This window comes from Vipera ursinii, assembly GCF_947247035.1.
Source record: "Vipera ursinii genome assembly, chromosome: Z".
Lineage (NCBI taxonomy): Eukaryota > Metazoa > Chordata > Lepidosauria > Squamata > Viperidae > Vipera > Vipera ursinii.
Window position 1 is genome coordinate 23,475,407 of NC_139517.1, and position 19,033 is coordinate 23,494,439.

At 38.0% G+C, this 19,033-nt stretch overlaps 3 protein-coding genes across 3 annotated transcripts in view; 2 read left to right on the forward strand and 1 right to left on the reverse strand.

The window, feature by feature from the left end:
* LOC310649192 (olfactory receptor 14A16-like) overlaps positions 1 to 19,033 on the reverse strand; it is a gene marked incomplete at its 3' end in the record, with an annotated part of 233,675 nt that overhangs the window by 36,984 nt on the left and 177,658 nt on the right. The window lies entirely within an intron of this gene.
* LOC310649196 (olfactory receptor 14A16-like) lies at positions 4,215 to 5,147 on the forward strand (the record flags this gene model as incomplete). Its single annotated transcript, XM_083377502.1, has 1 exon — positions 4,215 to 5,147. One exon carries the CDS (start codon positions 4,215 to 4,217, stop codon positions 5,145 to 5,147), a length of 933 nt encoding a protein of 310 aa, XP_083233628.1.
* Positions 12,950 to 13,882, forward strand: LOC310649197 (olfactory receptor 14L1-like; the record flags this gene model as incomplete). Its single annotated transcript, XM_083377503.1, has 1 exon — positions 12,950 to 13,882. The coding sequence occupies one exon, from the start codon at positions 12,950 to 12,952 to the stop codon at positions 13,880 to 13,882; it is 933 nt and encodes a 310-aa protein (XP_083233629.1).

Genomic DNA, 19,033 nt, shown 5'->3' on the forward strand with positions numbered 1-19,033 from the left:
AATAGTTTAGTGCATAGAAAGTAGACTTGTTTGATTCAATTCACTTTAAACAAGACATATTTTAGTTTAGTTTAGTTTTAGTTTATTAATATTTCTATACCGCCCTTCTCCCGAAGGAATAAAACATAAAGTTACAAAAATTAAAAAGTTATTAAATACATGCCCATAAAAAACAATAAATAGATTAATAAAACCCCCAATAAAATGATAATAAAAACCCCTGCAATCCCACCCTCAGACCAGGCCGGCTTGTTCGAACAGGTATGTTTTCAGATCGCGGCGAAAGGAGCGAAGATCCAGCGCCGTCCGGAGCTCAACCAGTAGCTGGTTCCAAAGCTCCGGAGCGCCCACAGAGAAAGATCTCCCCCTGGGGGCCACCAGTCTACATTCTCTGACCGGTGGCACCCTGAGGAGGCCCTCTCTGTGGGAACGCACAGGGCGAAGGGAAGTTGACGCCGGCAGCAGGTGTTCCCTAAGGTATTCCGGCCCCCTGCCATGTAGGGCTTTAAATACCATAACTAGTACCTTGAATCTCACCCGGAAGACAACTGGCAGCCAATGCAGCTCACGGAGCAGAGGTGTGACATGGGAGTATCGGGAAACTCCCAACACAACTCTCGCGGCTGCATTCTGTGCCAGTTGGAGCTTCCGGGCGGTCCTCAAGGGCAGCCCCATGTAGAGAGCGTTGCAGTAGTCTAGTCGTGAGGTCACGAGCGCGTGAGTGACCGTGCATAGATCATCCTGGCTTAGATAGGGCCGCAACTGGCGCACCAGGCGAACCTGGGCAAAAGCCCCCCCCTTATCTAGGAGATATAGCTTTGATCAAATTCCCTTCTAGGACTGAAGACATTGACAGTGTAGGTTCATACCCCAAGCTTGAGAGTTGCTTTCCGAAAGTTTCATTGCCAGCCTAGGTAACATCTTCAGTGGTGTTTAGTGGATGTCTGTGTCAGTGTTCTACTTATATAAGGGTTTCAGGTGTGGGAATGTCAAGTGAGGGTCTTGTGATGGGACAGGTGTGAGTCATCAGAGAGAGGCTGGTGACAGGCCTTGTGATGTGGAGATTACATCAAATCAGGATCATTGGAAGGTGAGCTGCTGAGGGAGGGGGAGAGGGGCTTCAAGGTTGGTGCTGTCTCCAGACGGCTGTTTGATTGATTTGGATTCTGAGGGGTTCATATGCTGCTTGTAGATCAATATGTCTGTTGATGGAATTGCTTGTGGAGTGCCAGGCTTCAATGAACTCTCGAACATGGTGGGTGGTAACATGGCCGATACTGTTTGTATTTTTCCAATTTCATTCACACATTTTTTTTTAAAAAGGGAAGAAAATAAATATTTGTTTGAATATCAGATTTCCAGTGTTTTGCATATTCAAAAAGAAGAAATTTAGCCAGTAAAATGCTGCCTATTCAAGGTTACCACACAGAGAAAAGAACCCATAAAATACATAGTTGTTCTCAGATGGGCTAATTTGAGGAATGTGTCCAAAATCCAGGAGCCTTCATTCATAAGGGAATGAAATTTTGGAAAGCTGTAGCTGCTTCAGCTCATTTGCAACACAATTTCCTTACAATTTGAGATATGAAGTAAAAACTAAGCAAAATGTTTCCTGAAATATTTGTGTGAAAGTGTGTGTAGTCTCTCCCCCTCTGTCTCTCTCTTTTTGTGTGTGTGTGTGAGAATGAGAGAGAAAGGGAGAGGGAGGGAGAGAGAGAGGGAGACAGAGAGATAGAGTCAGAGGAAGAGTGGGGGGGGGGAGATGTTACATTACCTAAAGTGTAATATTATTTTTTTCATAGTAAATATTCCCATTCTAATTGCAACTTTTCAAAGATTTTGCTAGGATCAGCTCCCACTCAGCAAAATATTTCTCAATCTTGGATTTTCAAAATAATACATAGAAAATTTGAAAGCAAAGTGAGTTTCAAGTAATTTATGTCACCAAGAACTCAAAATAATTCTGCATGTCACTATCCTATTATTATTTAAAGAAGAATCCAAATCATCTCATTTTCTAAGGGCAATTACACAACATGTTATATGAATAGCAACATTTTTTAATAAAACCAAAATAAATGATAGAAAAAGTTGATAACATGCCATTCTTAATCTAAAACTAAAATATTATAAAATTGAGACAACTTAGATTTTCATCTTAAAAAATTATAGTCAGATTAAGTGTCCATCTTTTTTTAAATTATTGAGTCTTCAAATTAGTCCTCTTCTCTCTCCCCCATTATAATAATAAGGACACTTGGGCAATCTCTTAGGGAGGTTTTGTTGCCTCTGTTTGTTTGTTTTTAAACCTACCCCTGTGGGTTATATATACTATCATTTTTAAAAAAAAAAATCCTTGGGGAAATGGCAAGAAAAAAAAATAGATAAAATCTCATTAAAATGAAGCATAGCATAGAATCTTACTCATGGCTTTGGAAAGTCAATAATAAAAAAAAAGAAAACTGCATGAATAAATATGGATAAATATGGTAAGTCATTTACTTATTTTTATTTTCAAGTATACATTATTTATCCCTTTCTGTCCTTAAATATTCACTAGTCATCCCTTTCCTTTACAATTAAAAATCCAACAAAATACACATTATAATATAGCTGCCAATAGACAAATCATTCTTCAGGAACTTACATTTTAGGGGAGAGATAAAAATAAACAGGTTCAGGACTAATATATCCTAAATTAATCAAGATAATAAAGAAAGCAATATATTTTCCCACAGTTTCTACCTTCACCTCCAACTTTGGTTACTGTACAAACCAATTTAACAACCAGCTCTCTGCACTAATGATTGTTTTATGAAAAAATATACCAAAAGTTAGTTTATTACTTCATGTATTTGCTATATGAAATCAGAGGTTGCTGCCACTGAACCACTATTTGCCATCTGAAATAGCACCTGTCACGTAAATAGTGCTTATTTTAGTAAAACACTAAACTAAGATTTGATATATGAAATTGAAATTCTCCTATTTAAATTTAAATCATATATCTTGGTATAAAATAGGACAGCCCATTCTGCTACAAAGAACTACATTAGAGTTTAATGCATGAAATCACAGAACCCTTTAAGAGTGAAAGCTCATCATTGGTTGTGATCTGTATAGCTAGACAGGAAAACGTTCCAGAGCCACAACCCTAGCTAATACTTGGTGGCCTCACCCCCTTTCCGGTATGCACCAATAAAAAAACTAGAGAGATGAAGCATCTATTCTTGAAATTACCTCTGAGAAACATCACCTAGTTTTCCCCTGAGTGATGTGATTAAAGGCGCCACCTCTCCATTTCTGTTGCTCCTCTCTTGTACTTTTTTGCCCACCTGGAAGGAAGTTGAACGGAAACCAGACTTGTTCCAGAAAACAGATTTATCACAACCAGTTCACCAAACTCAACAACAAATTAGGTATTGGTTCTGCTGAACCGGTGAGAACCAGCTGAAACCCACCACTGGTACAAACATTCTTCAGTTATTCAAGTCAAATGTGGAGATTTGGCTGAGTATGAAGGATTACCATGGTTTCATGTAATTTAATTTTATTTTTTAAAACTGAACTAGTACAACATTCACTATTTCTTTCTGTCTAATATCGTAAGTCAGTAAAATCCCATATTTACATAAAATTGCTTGTTCTAATTTATATGTGCCCTAAATTTGAAATATGTACAGTTCTACATTAGGATTTGGTTGCTTTGTCTTCCTCATTGTCTAAAAAATGGCAAGAACACTAGATAAAATTTCATGGAAATTCAAATATAGAAAACATCTCACTAATGGCTTTAGAAAGATAATAAGAAAACAAATAATGAAATCTGGAAGAATAAATGTGGATCAGGATGGTGAGTCATTCATTTATTTATGCTTTGAATTGTACTTTATTTGTTCTTTTCTTCTTTTAAATGTTCCTAAATCTTCTTTTCCTTTGCAATTAGAATTTCAGTGAAATTTAGATTACAAGGGATTGGAGCCTATAGAGAAATGATTTTTCAGACACTTTTTAAAAGGAAAGAGATGAAAATAATCAGCATCGGAATGGCTTACATATTAAATCCACTCTTCTATTGAACTGCTATTGCTCAGACAGTTTTAGTATATTTTTAGAAAAAAGGTTTAATGTGATCTTCATTGAATTTTCACTGAAATAGTATTGAATAGTAAATACTTTAAAATTCCTTTTCTTTTAGAGTGAAAATTTTAGGAATGGATAATGACACATCTGAGTTTTTTCTCTGGGAATTCTCAAAAAATTGGGAGCTACAGATTATCCATATAGTTTTACTACTGATACTGTATTTAACAACGATAACAGGGAACCTTTTCATCATCACTACTGTTGTTTTTAACCATCAACTTCACACACCCATGTACTTCTTCCTAATAAATTTAGCCATGCAAGATGTTGGTTTAGTTTCAGTCATTATCCCCAAAGCTGTTTTTAATATTCTTATGAACATTAGGACTATTTCTTATTCTGGATGTATTGCCCAAGTCATGTTCTTCTTCTTCTTCCTGACCTGTGATGTATCCCTCCTTACTTTGATGGCTTATGATCGGTATATTGCCATTTGTAACCCTTTACATTATGAAATGATAATGAACAGGAAAGCCTGCACCAAAATGATTGGAGGTGTATGGACAGCCAGTCTTCTCAATGCTTCATTGCACACTATTTTCACTTTCATGACTCCTTTCTGTTCTAATATTATCAATCAATTCTACTGTGAAATACCTTATTTACTTAAGATTGCCTGTCCTGGTTTATATGTATCTGAAACTGGAGTTGTAATCTTCAGTGCTATATTAACAATGGGTTGTTTTATTTTTGTCCTTGTCACATATGTGCATGTCTTCTCTGCTGTTCTAAGAATTCCTTCAGTTCAAGGAAGAAAAAAGGCCTTCACTACGTGTCTACCACACCTCACTGTTTTTTCCATATTTATGTTTACTGGTTGCTTTGCTTATCTAAATCCCAAATCTGACAGTCCAACCTACCTTGACTTCTTAATAACAATTACGTATTCCATTATTCCTTCCATGATGAATCCGTTCATCTACTGCATGAGAAACAAGGACATCAAAGTTGCTGTTTCAAGACTTTTTGGTCAGATGTCATTTCATTTTAAACAAGTTTGAATTTTTTAGCTGCAGTACGTAGTTCATGAGTTAAGCCAGTATAGGCTAAGGGTTAATTCACACTGACTGTTAACTGCTTAAGCCTTTGGAAGAATATCCTCAGAAAAGTATAGTTCATGTTATTTTTCTTCAGGATATGTGAAAAGATATTGAAATGAAATGTATAAAGTTAGAGTCAGTTAGATTTCAAAACTAAACTGTTATATACATATACATGCAATGGGCTAGATTCTTAAATCTTTAAAACACTTCTGAAAGAAACCTGTGCAGAGGTCTGAAAGTCTTCGTGTTTATGCAATTCTCAAATTGCATTACATTCCATCAAAATATATTTTAAACTGTCCCAAATGTGATTTTGCTTTTTTTTCAAAAGGCAACTGAACTTTCTTGTTTTTATTAGAAGGCATTTGGCTAATGAGGCCCAATAGTTATATCTTCTCTAATCTGGCTATTCATTCAGATATTGACAAATGTATGGTATATATTATCTATAAGTTACTTTTGTTGTCATTATGATTGTGTCTTTGTTTGGACATCTTTTCTTTTTCATGATTGTGTTATTTTGACTTTTCATATTTTTAATCAGTGTATAACCCTTTATTCCTTTAAGTGGAGTCATGCAAAACTGAGTGATGGACTGCAAATCAACCATTCATTCATTCAATCAATGAATTGATCAATCAATGTGTCCCTGTTTATAATGGTTTATAATGTCAGCATATTTTCCCCAACAACCTGGATCCTCATTTTACCAATCTTGGAAGGATGGAAGGCTGAGTTAACTTTGAGCCTGTCAGGATCAAACTTCTGGCAGTGGGCAGAGTTATTCTGCAATGATGCTTTCTAACCACTGCAGGGAGAAAGAGAGATGTTATGTTACTTACAAGTGTAATATGTTTACATTGAACTTTCATGATCAAATTTACTATTTTGATTGCCACCTTTCTTGCCCAGTAAAATATTTGTCAGTGTCTAATTTTCAAGATAATATACAGCAAATATTTTTGAAAAGGGCTTAAAAATATTTTTACCACCTGGTGTTCAGAATGGAGCTTTCTTCTCTGAGAATTCTGTAAACCGCCCTGAGTCCTTCGGGAAAGGGCGGTATATAAATGTAATAAAATAAAATAAATAAAAATAAAAAATTGGGAGCTGCTGACTATGCGTATAGTTTTACTACTGATACTGATACTTTTCATCATCACTACTGTTGTTTTTTACCATCATCTTCACACACCCATGTACTTCTTTCTAATGAATTTAGCCATGCAAGATATTGGTTTAGTTTCAGTCATTGTCCTGAAAGCTGTTTTTAATACATGTGTCGGACAAAATCGACAGCATCTGTCGGACAAAATCGCTCGGATTCGGACGGGTTTGGACTCTGACTGGGCAGAGTCTGTCGAGCAGGACACGGGCGGTCTTGTCGATATCACCTGGGAGGAGTTTGATTCTGTGACTCCGGAGGAAGTGGACAGGATCATGGGGAGGTTGAGCACCACCACATGTTTATTGGACCCATGCCCTTCCTGGCTGGTCTATGCAGCCCGGGAGAGGACACGCAGCTGGTTCCAGGCAGTTATATCGGCTTCTCTGAGCGAGGGTAGCTTCCCCGCCGTCTTGAAGGAGGCGGTGATGAGGCCTCTCCTCAAGAAGCCTGCCTTGGACCCAGCTGTATTGAACAACTTTCGTCCTGTCTCCAACCTTCGCTTTCTTGCGAAGGTTGTTGAGAGTGTGGTGGCACATCAGCTCCCTCTGGTCCTGGATGAAGCGGATTATCTAGACCCGTACCAATCGGGTTTCAGGCCCGGGTACAGCATGGAGACGGCATTGGTCGCACTGGTGAATGATCTCTGGAGGGCTCGGGACAGGGGGCATTCCTCTGTTCTGGTCCTATTAGACCTCTCAGCGGCTTTCGATACCATCGCCCATGGTATCTTGCTGTGGCATCTCAGGGGACTGGGAGTGGGAGGCACGGTTTTACAGTGGTTCTCCTCCTATCTCCAGGGACACTCGCAGTCGGTGTTGGCAGGAGGGCAGAGGTTGACCGCGAGGTCTCTCGTTTTTGGAGTTCCTCAGGGGTCGGTCCTCTCGCCTCTCCTGTTCAACATCTATATGAAACCGCTGGGTGAGATCATTCGTGGTTTTGGAGTTGGGTATCATCAGTATGCTGATGAAACCCAGATTTTCCTTTCGACCCCAAACCACCCCAGTGATGCCCTCGACGTGATGTCCCGTTGCCTGGAGGCGGTTTGGGTCTGGATGGGGAGGAACAGACTTCAACTCAACCCCAACAAGACCGAGTGGCTTTGCATACCTTCATCCCGGGTTTATTCGGACATTCCACCTCTCGCTATGAGGGGTGAACTATTACCCCCCGTAGATAGGGCTCGCAACTTGGGAGTCCTCCTAGATTCACGGCTTACCTTGGAAGACCACATAGGAGCTGTGACTAGGGGGGCTTTCGCCCAGGTTCGCCTGGTGCGCCAGTTGCGGCCCTATCTAAGCCGGGATGATCTATGCACGGTCACTCATGCACTCGTGACCTCTCGACTAGACTACTGCAACGCTCTCTACATGGGGCTGCCCTTGAGGACCACCCGGAAGCTCCAACTGGTACAGAATGCAGCCGCGAGAGTTGTGTTGGGAGTCTCCCAATACTCCCATGTTACACCTCTGCTCCGCGAGCTGCATTGGTTACCGGTTGCCTTCCGGGTGAGATTCAAGGTACTAGTAATGGTATTCAAAGCCCTACATGGCAGGGGTCCGGAGTACCTGAGGGAACACCTGCTGCCAGCATCGACTTCCCTCCGCCCTGTGCGTTCCCACAGAGAGGGCCTCCTCAGGGCGCCACCGGTCAGAGAATGTCGACTGGTGGCCCCCAGGGGGAGATCCTTCTCTGTGGGCGCCTCGGAGCTATGGAATCAGCTACCGGTTGAGCTCCGGATGGCGCCCGACCTTCGCTCCTTTCGCCGCGACCTAAAAACATACTTTTTTCAACAAGCTGGCCTGGCCTGATGAAGGGATTGGGGGGGGGTTGTTATGGCTATTTTATTGGGTTTTAAAGATGTATTTTAGTATGTGGGTATTTATTTAATCTTGTTTTAACTTTTGTAATCTGTATTTTTATTCTTGCCCTGTTCACCGCCCTGAGTCCTTCGGGAGAAGGGCGGTATAGAAATAGTAATAAATAAATAAATAAATAAATAAATAAATAAATAAATAAATAAATAAATAAATAAATAAATAAATAAATACTCTTAGGAACATTAGGACTATTTCTTATTCTGGCTGTGTTGCCCAAGTTATGTTCTTCTTCTTCTTAATGGCCTGTGATATATGCCTCCTTCCTCTCATGGCTTATGATCGATATATTGCTATTTGTGACCCTTTATATTATGAAATGATAATGAACAGAAAGGTCTGCACCAAATATTTGGTGTTACATGGACAGCCAGCCTTCTCAATACTTCATTACACACTATTTTCACTTTCATGACTCCTTTCTGTTCTAATATTATTAATCAATTCTACAGTGAAGTCCCTTATTTACTTAAGATTGCCTATCTTGGTTTTTATATATCTGAAACTGGAGTTCTAATCTTCCATGCTGCATTAACATTTGGTTGTTTAACTTTTGTCCTTGTGACTTATGTAGAAGTCTTCTCTGCTGTTCTCAGAATTCCTTTGGTTCAAGGAAGGAAGAAGACCTTTAGTACTTGTCTACCACACCTTATTGTCTTCTGCATATTTTTCATTACTGGTTCCTTTGCTTATCTTAAGCCCAGATCTGACATCCATCCACCTCAACTTTATAATCACTGTAAGTTTTCTCTTATTCCATACATGATGAATCCATTCATCTGCAGCACGAGAAACAAGGATACCAGAGTTGCTCTTTCAGTACTTTTTGGTCAGATGTCATTTTATTTTAAAGAAGTGTGAATTTTGTACCTAAAGTATGTATTTCCTGAGTTGAGCCAGTAAAGGCTAGGTGCTAACTGCCAGCTATACCTGTTTGTTAATTGCTCAAGTCTTTGGAAGTATATAATATATATATTTCATATTATTTTTCTTCAAGATATGTGAAAAGATGCTAAAATAGAAAGAAAGAGGAAGTGTCAGTTAGTTTTCAAAACTGAACTATTATATCTCCAATGAATTAAATACTTTAAAGTCTTTAAAATACTTCTAAAAACATCCAGTGCAGTAATCTGTGCATAAGCCTGTCTTCATTATTATGAAATATGGAAATTCAAGTTCTTTCAAAATATATTTTAAACTGTTGCATCTATCAGTTTCTTCATGCAGATGGATGAGTAATATATTAAGATTTAATCAAAGCTATATTTCCCTATATATTTAAAATTCTCTATCATCAGATTGTTAAATAGTTTAGTGCATAGAAAATAGACTTGTTTGACTCAATTCACTTTAAGCAAGACATATTTTATCTAGGAGATATAGCTTTGATCAAATTCCCTTCTAGGACTGAAGACATTGACGGTGTAGGTTCATACCCCAAGCTTGAGAGTTGCTTTCCGAAAGTTTCATTGCCAGCCTAGGTAACATCTTCAGTGGTGTTTAGTGGATGTCTGTGTCAGTGTTCTACTTATATAAGGGTTTCAGGTGTGGGAATGTCAAGTGAGGGTCTTGTGATGGGACAGGTGTGAGTCATCAGAGAGAGGCTGGTGACAGGCCTTGTGATGTGGAGATTACATCAAATCAGGATCATTGGAAGGTGAGCTGCTGAGGGAGGGGGAGAGGGGCTTCAAGGTTGGTGCTGTCTCTAGATGGCTGTTTGATTGATTTGGATTCTGAGGGGTTCATATGGTGCTTGTAGATTAATATGTCTGTTGATGGAATTGCTTGTGGAGTGCCAGGCTTCAATGGACTCTCGAACATGGTGGGTGGTAACATGGCCGATACTTTTTGTGTTTTTCCAATTTCATTCACACATTTTTTTTAAAAAGGGAAGAAAATAAATATTTGTTTGAATATCAGATTTCCAGTGTTTTGCATATTCAAAAAGAAGAAATTTAGCCAGTAAAATGCTGCCTATTCAAGGTTACCACACAGAGAAAAGAACCTATAAAATACATAGTTGTCTCAGATGGGCTAATTTGAGGAATGTGTCCAAAATCCAGGAGCCTTCATTCATAAGGGAATGAAATTTTGGAAAGCTGTAGCTGCTTCAGCTCATTTGCAACACAATTTCCTTACATTTTGAGGTATGAAGTAAAAACTAAGCAAAATGTTTCCTGAAATATTTGTGTGAGTGTGTGTGTAGTCTCTCCCCCTCTGTCTCTCTCTTTGTGTGTGTGAGAGAGAATGAGAGAGAGAGGGAGAGGGAGGGAGAGAGAGAGGGAAACAGAGAGATAGAGACAGAGGAAGAGTGGGGGGGAGATGTTACAGTACCTAAAGTGTAATATTATTTTTTTCATAGTAAATATTCCCATTCTAATTGCAACTTTTCAAAGATTTTGCTAGGATCAGCTCCCACTCAGCAAAATATTTCTCAATCTTGGATTTTCAAAATAATACATAGAAAATATGAAAGCAAAGTGAGTTTCAAGTAATTTATGTCACAAAGAACTCAAAATAATTCTGCGTGTCACACAACATGTTATATGAATAGCAACATTTTTTTTAATAAAACCAAAATAAATGATAGAAAAAGTTGATAACATGCCATTCTTATTCTAAAACTAAAATATTATAAAATTGAGACAACTTAGATTTTCATCTTAAAAAATTATAATCAGATTAAGTGTCCATCTTTTTTTTTAAATTATTGAGTCTTCAAATTAGTCCTCTTCTGTCTCCCCCATTATAATAATAAGGACACTTGGGCAATCTCTTAGGGAGGTTTTGTTGCCTCTGTTTGTTTGTTTTTAAACCTCCCCCTGTGGGTTATATATACTATCATTTTTTTAAAAAAAAATCCTTGGGGAAATGGCAAGAAAAAAAAAAGATAAAATCTCATTAAAATGAAGCATAGCATAGAATCTTACTCATGGCTTTGGAAAGTCAATAATAAAAAAAGAAAACTGCATGAATAAATATGGATAAATATGGTAAGTCATTTACTTATTTTTATTTTCAAGTATACATTATTTATCCCTTTCTGTCCTTAAATATTCACTAGTCATCCCTTTCCTTTACAATTAAAAATCCAACAAAATACAGATTATAATATAGCTGCCAATAGACAAATCATTCTTCAGGAACTTACATTTTAGGGGAGAGATAAAAATAAACAGGTTCAGGACTAATATATCCTAAATTAATCAAGATAATAAAGAAAGCAATATATTTTCCCACAGTTTCTACCTTCACCTCCAACTTTGGTTACTGTACAAACCAATTTAACAACCAGCTCTCTGCACTAATGATTGTTTTATGAAAAAATATACCAAAAGTTAGTTTATTACTTCATGTATTTGCTATATGAAATCAGAGGTTGCTGCCACTGAACCACTATTTGCCATCTGAAATAGCACCTGTCACGTAAATAGTGCTTATTATATTAAAACACTAAACTAAGATTTGATATATGAAATTGAAATTCTCCTATTTAAATTTAAATCATATATCTTGGTATAAAATAGGACAGCCCATTCTGCTACAAAGAACTACATTAGAGTTTAATGCATGAAATCACAGAACCCTTTAAGAGTGAAAGCTCATCATTGGTTGTGATCTGTATAGCTAGACAGGAAAACGTTCCAGAGCCACAACCCTAGCTAATACTTGGTGGCCTCACCCCCTTTCCGGTATGCACCAATAAAAAAACTAGAGAGATGAAGCATCTATTCTTGAAATTACCTCTGAGAAACATCACCTAGTTTTCCCCTGAGTGATGTGATTAAAGGCACCACCTCTCCATTTCTGTTGCTCCTCTCTTGTACTTTTTTGCCCACCTGGAAGGAAGTTGAACGGAAACCAGACTTGTTCCAGAAAACAGATTTATCACAACCAGTTCACCAAACTCAACAACAAATTAGGTATTGGTTCTGCTGAACCGGTGAGAACCAGCTGAAACCCACCACTGGTACAAACATTCTTCAGTTATTCAAGTCAAATGTGGAGATTTGGCTGAGTATGAAGGATTACCATGGTTTCATGTAATTTAATTTTATTTTTTAAAACTGAACTAGTACAACATTCACTATTTCTTTCTGTCTAATATCGTAAGTCAGTAAAATCCCATATTTACATAAAATTGCTTGTTCTAATTTATATGTACCCTAAATTTGAAATATGTACAGTTCTACATTAGGATTTGGTTGCTTTGTCTTCCTCATTGTCTAAAAAATGGCAAGAACACTAGATAAAATTTCATGGAAATTCAAATATAGAAAACATCTCACTAATGGCTTTAGAAAGATAATAAGAAAACAAATAATGAAATCTGGAAGAATAAATGTGGATCAGGATGGTGAGTCATTCATTTATTTATGCTTTGAATTGTACTTTATTTGTTCTTTTCTTCTTTTAAATGTTCCTAAATCTTCTTTTCCTTTGCAATTAGAATTTCAGTGAAATTTAGATTACAAGGGATTGGAGCCTATAGAGAAATGATTTTTCAGACACTTTTTAAAAGGAAAGAGATGAAAATAATCAGCATCGGAATGGCTTACATATTAAATCCACTCTTCTATTGAACTGCTATTGCTCAGACAGTTTTAGTATATTTTTAGAAAAAAGGTTTAATGTGATCTTCATTGAATTTTCACTGAAATAGTATTGAATAGTAAATACTTTAAAATTCCTTTTCTTTTAGAGTGAAAATTTTAGGAATGGATAATGACACATCTGAGTTTTTTCTCTGGGAATTCTCAAAAAATTGGGAGCTACAGATTATCCATATAGTTTTACTACTGATACTGTATTTAACAACGATAACAGGGAACCTTTTCATCATCACTACTGTTGTTTTTAACCATCAACTTCACACACCCATGTACTTCTTCCTAATGAATTTAGCCATGCAAGATGTTGGTTTAGTTTCAGTCATTATCCCCAAAGCTGTTTTTAATATTCTTATGAACATTAGGACTATTTCTTATTCTGGATGTATTGCCCAAGTCATGTTCTTCTTCTTCTTCATGACCTGTGATGTATCACTCCTCACTTTGATGGCTTATGATCGGTATATTGCCATTTGTAACCCTTTACATTATGAAATGATAATGAACAGGAAAGCCTGCACCAAAATGATTGGAGGTGTATGGACAGCCAGTCTTCTCAATGCTTCATTGCACACTATTTTCACTTTCATGACTCCTTTCTGTTCTAATATTATCAATCAATTCTACTGTGAAATCCCTTATTTACTTAAGATTGCCTGTCCTGGTATATATGTATCTGAAACCGGAGTTGTAATCTTCAGTGCTATATTAGCAATGGGTTGTTTTATTTTTGTCCTTGTCACATATGTGCATGTCTTCTCTGCTGTTCTAAGAATTCCTTCAGTTCAAGGAAGAAAAAAGGCCTTCACTACGTGTCTACCACACCTCACTGTTTTTTCCATATTTATGTTTACTGGTTGCTTTGCTTATCTGAAGCCCATATCTGACAGTCCAACCTCCCTTGACTTCTTAATAACGATTACGTATTCCATTACTCCTTCCATGATGAATCCGTTCATCTACTGCATGAGAAACAAGGAAATCAAAGTTGCTGTTTCAAGACTTTTTGGTCAGATGTCATTTCATTTTAAACAAGTTTGAATTTTTTAGCTGCAGTACGTAGTTCATGAGTTAAGCCAGTATAGGCTAAGGGTTAATTCACACTGACTGTTAACTGCTTAAGCCTTTGGAAGAATATCCTCAGAAAAGTATAGTTCATGTTATTTTTCTTCAGGATATGTGAAAAGATATTGAAATGAAATGTATAAAGTTAGAGTCAGTTAGATTTCAAAACTAAACTGTTATATACATATACATGCAATGGGCTAGATCACAGGTCGGCAACCTGCGGCTCCGCCATTCTGCAAGCCTCCGCCACCGACAGAGGCTGGAACCGCCGTTCTGCAAGCCTCCGCCACCGGTTAATACCCTGTACTCAGCTCTGGGAAGTGGGAGGGAGGGGGAGTTTTGGGGGAGGGGGAGGGGGAGCTCCATGGTGCAAAAATAAAGCCCTGCCGCTCTTCGCGTTGCTTGCCCGACTGGCTGTCACGGGACCGCACGGATCGCCTCGCTCCCACCGGCAGCTGATTCCTTCGAGTTTGGTCTCGAGCGATTTTGCATTTTCTCCAGTGCTGAAAGCCACTCGGGGAACTTGAGTTACTGGCTCCCCGATCGCTCCACCCTCACCTTCTCTTCATTCCCGCTTCCCCTTCCGAAGGTTCCTCTCGCCGTCTGTGACACACACACATACACACACACAGGTTGGAGACCCTCCGATGTGGCTTGGGCACCCAGAGGCTCCCGCTGCCCCCTTTTCTCCACCGGGCGAGAGAGGCAAAACGTGCACCAGCCCTGCCCCCATCCACCTCCAGTATGGATAGCTCTGCCAAAAGAAAAGCAGCCGAAGCAAGCCTCCCATTGAGAGAATGGGGCGGCGGAGGCTTGCAAAACGGCGGATCCAGCCTCTGCCGGCAGCGGAGGCTTGCAGAACGGCGGATCGAGCCTCTGCCGGCGGCGGAGGCTTGCAGAACGGCGGATCGAGCCTCTGCCGGTGGCAGAGGCTGGATGCGCGCTCTGCAAGCCTCTGCTGCCAGCAGAGGCTCGATCCGCCATTCTGCAAGCGTGTCTGCCGGCAGAGGCTCTATCCGCCGTTTTGCAAGCCGCCGGCAGAGGCTCGATCCGCCGTTTTGCAAGCCTCCGCTGCCCCATTCTCTCAATGGGAGGCTTGCTTCGGCTGCTTTTCTTTTGGCAGAGCCATCCATACTGGAGGTGGATGGCGGCAGGGCTGGTGCACGTTTTGCCTTGTTTTGCGCATGCGCGTGCGTTTTGCGGCTCCCACTTTTTTGTGTTTGTGACGGAACCGGTTCTGAGTGGCTCTTTGCCTTTTTCCGGTTGCCGACCCGTGGGCTAGATTCTTAAATCTTTAAAACACTTCTGAAAGAAACCTGTGCAGAGGTCTGAAAGACTTCATGTTTATGCAATTCTCAAATTGCATTACATTCCATCAAAATATATTTTAAACTGTCCCAAATGTGATTTTGCTTTTTTTTTCAAAAGGCAACTGAACTTTCTTGTTTTTATTAGAAGGCGTTTGGCTTTTCATCCGTGAAGTTTCTTCATTTCTGACTGAATGATGGAGAATGCAAGGATTTATGTTCCTTGCACTCATGTGGTTGTTAGCTCTCTTTCTGAGAGTCATTAAGGCCATTTGGAGGTTTATCTATCTATGTCCTCAGGTCATTTGAATCCTGTAAAATATTTTTAAATTATTTTTTACAAAAGACTATAAAATTATGCCATTAAACATAATTAGTGATTAAAATTCAGTAAAAGTCTTTCTCCATTTTTCTGCTACATCTAACTGTCTTTACCCTTTTTTCTTTTACTGCTTTCTTTGCTTACCTAAGATACATATCTAACAATCCATCCTATCCTGACTACATAATTACAATCATGTATTCCGTTACTCCACCCAGGACCAATCCATTGATCTTCAGTACAAGAAGTAACGACATCAAAGTTGAAAGAGCATTTCAAGACTTCTTGGTCAGAAGTCATTTAATTAAAAGGAAGTGTGAACTATGTACTTATCTATGTTTGCATTTGATTAGGAAAGAAAAATATAGACATACGACATACAGTTTATATAACCATCATTCATATTGCAGGTAACTAACTCTAGCTTAAAATGTTCATTTTATTCTTTTATAAGCCTGATTTCATCTTTGCTGATGTGGCTATTCAATTTTAAAAATAAATCTTAGGGACTGCTTTAAGGACCTTTCCTGATTTTCTGGGTATATCAATATAATTACAATTAGCTTGGGACAAGTTTTGTTCTATTAACATTTTAGTATGTGGAAAATAATGTTATTTGATACAATTCACTTTAGGCACAAGGCATTTTATGTGGAAAATATAGCTTTGGCTAAAAGTGAAAGATTTTCTCATTGATTTGCATGGAAAAACAGATAGATGTAACAATTTGTATATATTTTGATAGAAACAGATGCAATTCCCTATCCTATAAAACAAAGGCTGTCAGTTGTATGCACAAATTTCTGCACTTGTTGTTAAAAGTCTTTTAAAGGCTTTCTCCATTTCTCTGCTACATCTTACTGTCTTTGCCCTGTTTTCTTTTACTGCTTTCTTTGCTTACCTAAGATACATATCTGACAATGGTTATGGTTATGGTTAGGGTCTATTAAAGCAATACTAACCCCGGTGAATATAGAACATTTCTCTGTTGCATTATTTACAATGCTGACCAGCCAATATTTTCTTTCATATCTCCATTTCATATTGGCAGTTTCCTTCAAGTCAAGTTCAATTCCAAGCAAATTCATACAAGGTTACATTAAGAACTTTTTATGCTTTGAGAACATTTACTTTGATTGGCTCTCCATATTACCCCATAATAAATAAAAGATTTAAATTTCTTCATTTCTTTTGTCAATGTTTTAGTTTCAAAGTTTAATAAGCTAGTAAACATAGAAATATTTATAAAACAATAATTAATTTTAGGATGTTTATATTGTGATTTTACTATTATTTTTTCATATTTTTATTTAACTTAAAATATAGTTAAACCTTACATTTGATGTTCCTTCTAAGTAAAACAGGACAGATGGAGAGAATGCAAGCTAAGTGCTACCTCCCACTAAGAACTCTTTGTTAATTGCTTAAGAATTTGATTGCTTATCTTCAGAAAATATATATTCCCTGTTAGTTTTCTTCAGGATATATAAAAAGAGGCTGGAAAGAAATGGAAAAGATAGACAGATAATGTTATACAAATTGTTCATTTAAAAAATTAATCTTAGGAACTGCCAATTTACTTACAATTATATTGATATACCCAAAGAATTGGAAAATGTTTGGTTCTGTTAATATTTTAGTATATGGAAAATACTAAATAAACTTCACTTTTGCCATGAGGTATTTTATCTGGAAAATAGTGAAAGTTATTCTCATTGAAAATACATTTTTATAGAATTAAATACCATTCCCATACCTATAAAAATGAAGACTGACAGATGTATGGACAGATTTCTACACTCATTGTTTTACAGGTCTTTTTAAAGATACTATTATGATTCTTTCCTATATAAAGTACATATATGCACATATATTAAGACTTTGGAATGATGGATTAACAGTCATCTGGTGAAATATTTGTTAATAAAACTTTAGTAAAGATGGAAGAGTAAGAAACATTGTCATTTTTGTTCACATATTTCCAAAATAAACTGGGAGAAAAATATGTATTTATTTGTATAAGTCATTTTCAACATTTTGCATATTCCCCTGTCCTCCCAAAAAATCAAGCAGTAAAATGCTTCCTGTTCAAGGTTACCACACAAGCCAAAATATTCATAAAATGCATAGTTACCACAAATGAGCTAATCTGTCTAGGAACCACATTCCTGACCGAATGACATTTTGGAAAGTTGTACTTGCTTCAATGAGTTTGAATCACAAGTTCCTGACATTTTGAGATATGAAGGAAAAAATGCAAAATGTTTCTTGACTGTTCAGACCAAACAGTCAATCAAGGGAAGTATGTTGTCCCCCCGAAGCAAAAATCAAAGATGTAACTGAGAACCTACTAAAATAATGACCTCAACAGATTACTACTCCTTTCCTTTCTTACACTTGGGGACCAATGACACGACAATGAATCTAAAAACAATAACAAGAGATTAGGGAAGAAAGTTAAAGAATTAGGAGCACAAGTGGTGTTTTCATCTATATTTCCAACAAAAGGCCAACATCCAATGAGGGAGCAAAGAATTTTGGAAACATATCACTGGCTTAAAAACTGGTGTCATCAAGAGAACTTTGGTTTCCTAGACCATGAAGGGTTACTGGCAAGGGATGGAGTGAACCTCACAAGAACTGGAAAGAATATATTCAGAAAATGACTGGCTGATTTTACAATAAGGGCTTTAAACTAAAATTGAAGTGGTAGTGGGTCCAATTTTCACAACTATTACAACCTAATTCCAAGCAAAAACTACTAGATAATCAATTACATAAGGAATAAAGACAAAGAAGAAATAAAGAAACACACACACACAATGAAGTATAGAGTGATGGAAAGGATGGAAAACCCAGTTACAAAGTAGGAGATGTAAGAAAATACCTAGGACTCATAAAGGACTCAAATGACTATATGTAAATGCACAAAGTTTAGGGAAAAACAGGATGAACGTGAAGTGCTAGTTGTTGTTGTTGTTAGCTGCGAAGTCGTGTCCGACCCATCGCGACCCTATGGACAATGTTCCTCCAGGCCTTCCTGTCCTCTACCATCTTCTGGAGTCCATTTAAGCTCACGCCTACTGCTTCAGTGACTCCATCCAGCCACCTCATTCTCTGTCGCCCCCTTCTTCTATTGCCCTCGATCTTTCCCAGCATTAGGCTTTTCTCCAGTGAGTCTTTCCTTCTCATTAGGTGGCCAAAGTATTTGAGTTTTAGCTTCAGGATCTGGCCTTCTAAAGAGCAGTCGGGATTGATCTCCTCTAGGACTGACCGGTTTGATTGCTTTGCAGTCCAAGGGACTCGCAGGAGTCTTCTCCAGCACCATAGTTCAAAGGCCTCAATTCTTTGGCGCTCAGCCTTTCTTATGGTCCAACTTTCACTGCCATACATTGCAACTGGGAAGACCATAGCCTTGACTATACGCACTTTTGTTGACAGGGTGATGTCTCTGCTTTTTAGTGTGCTGTCTAGATTTGCCATGGCTTTCCTCCC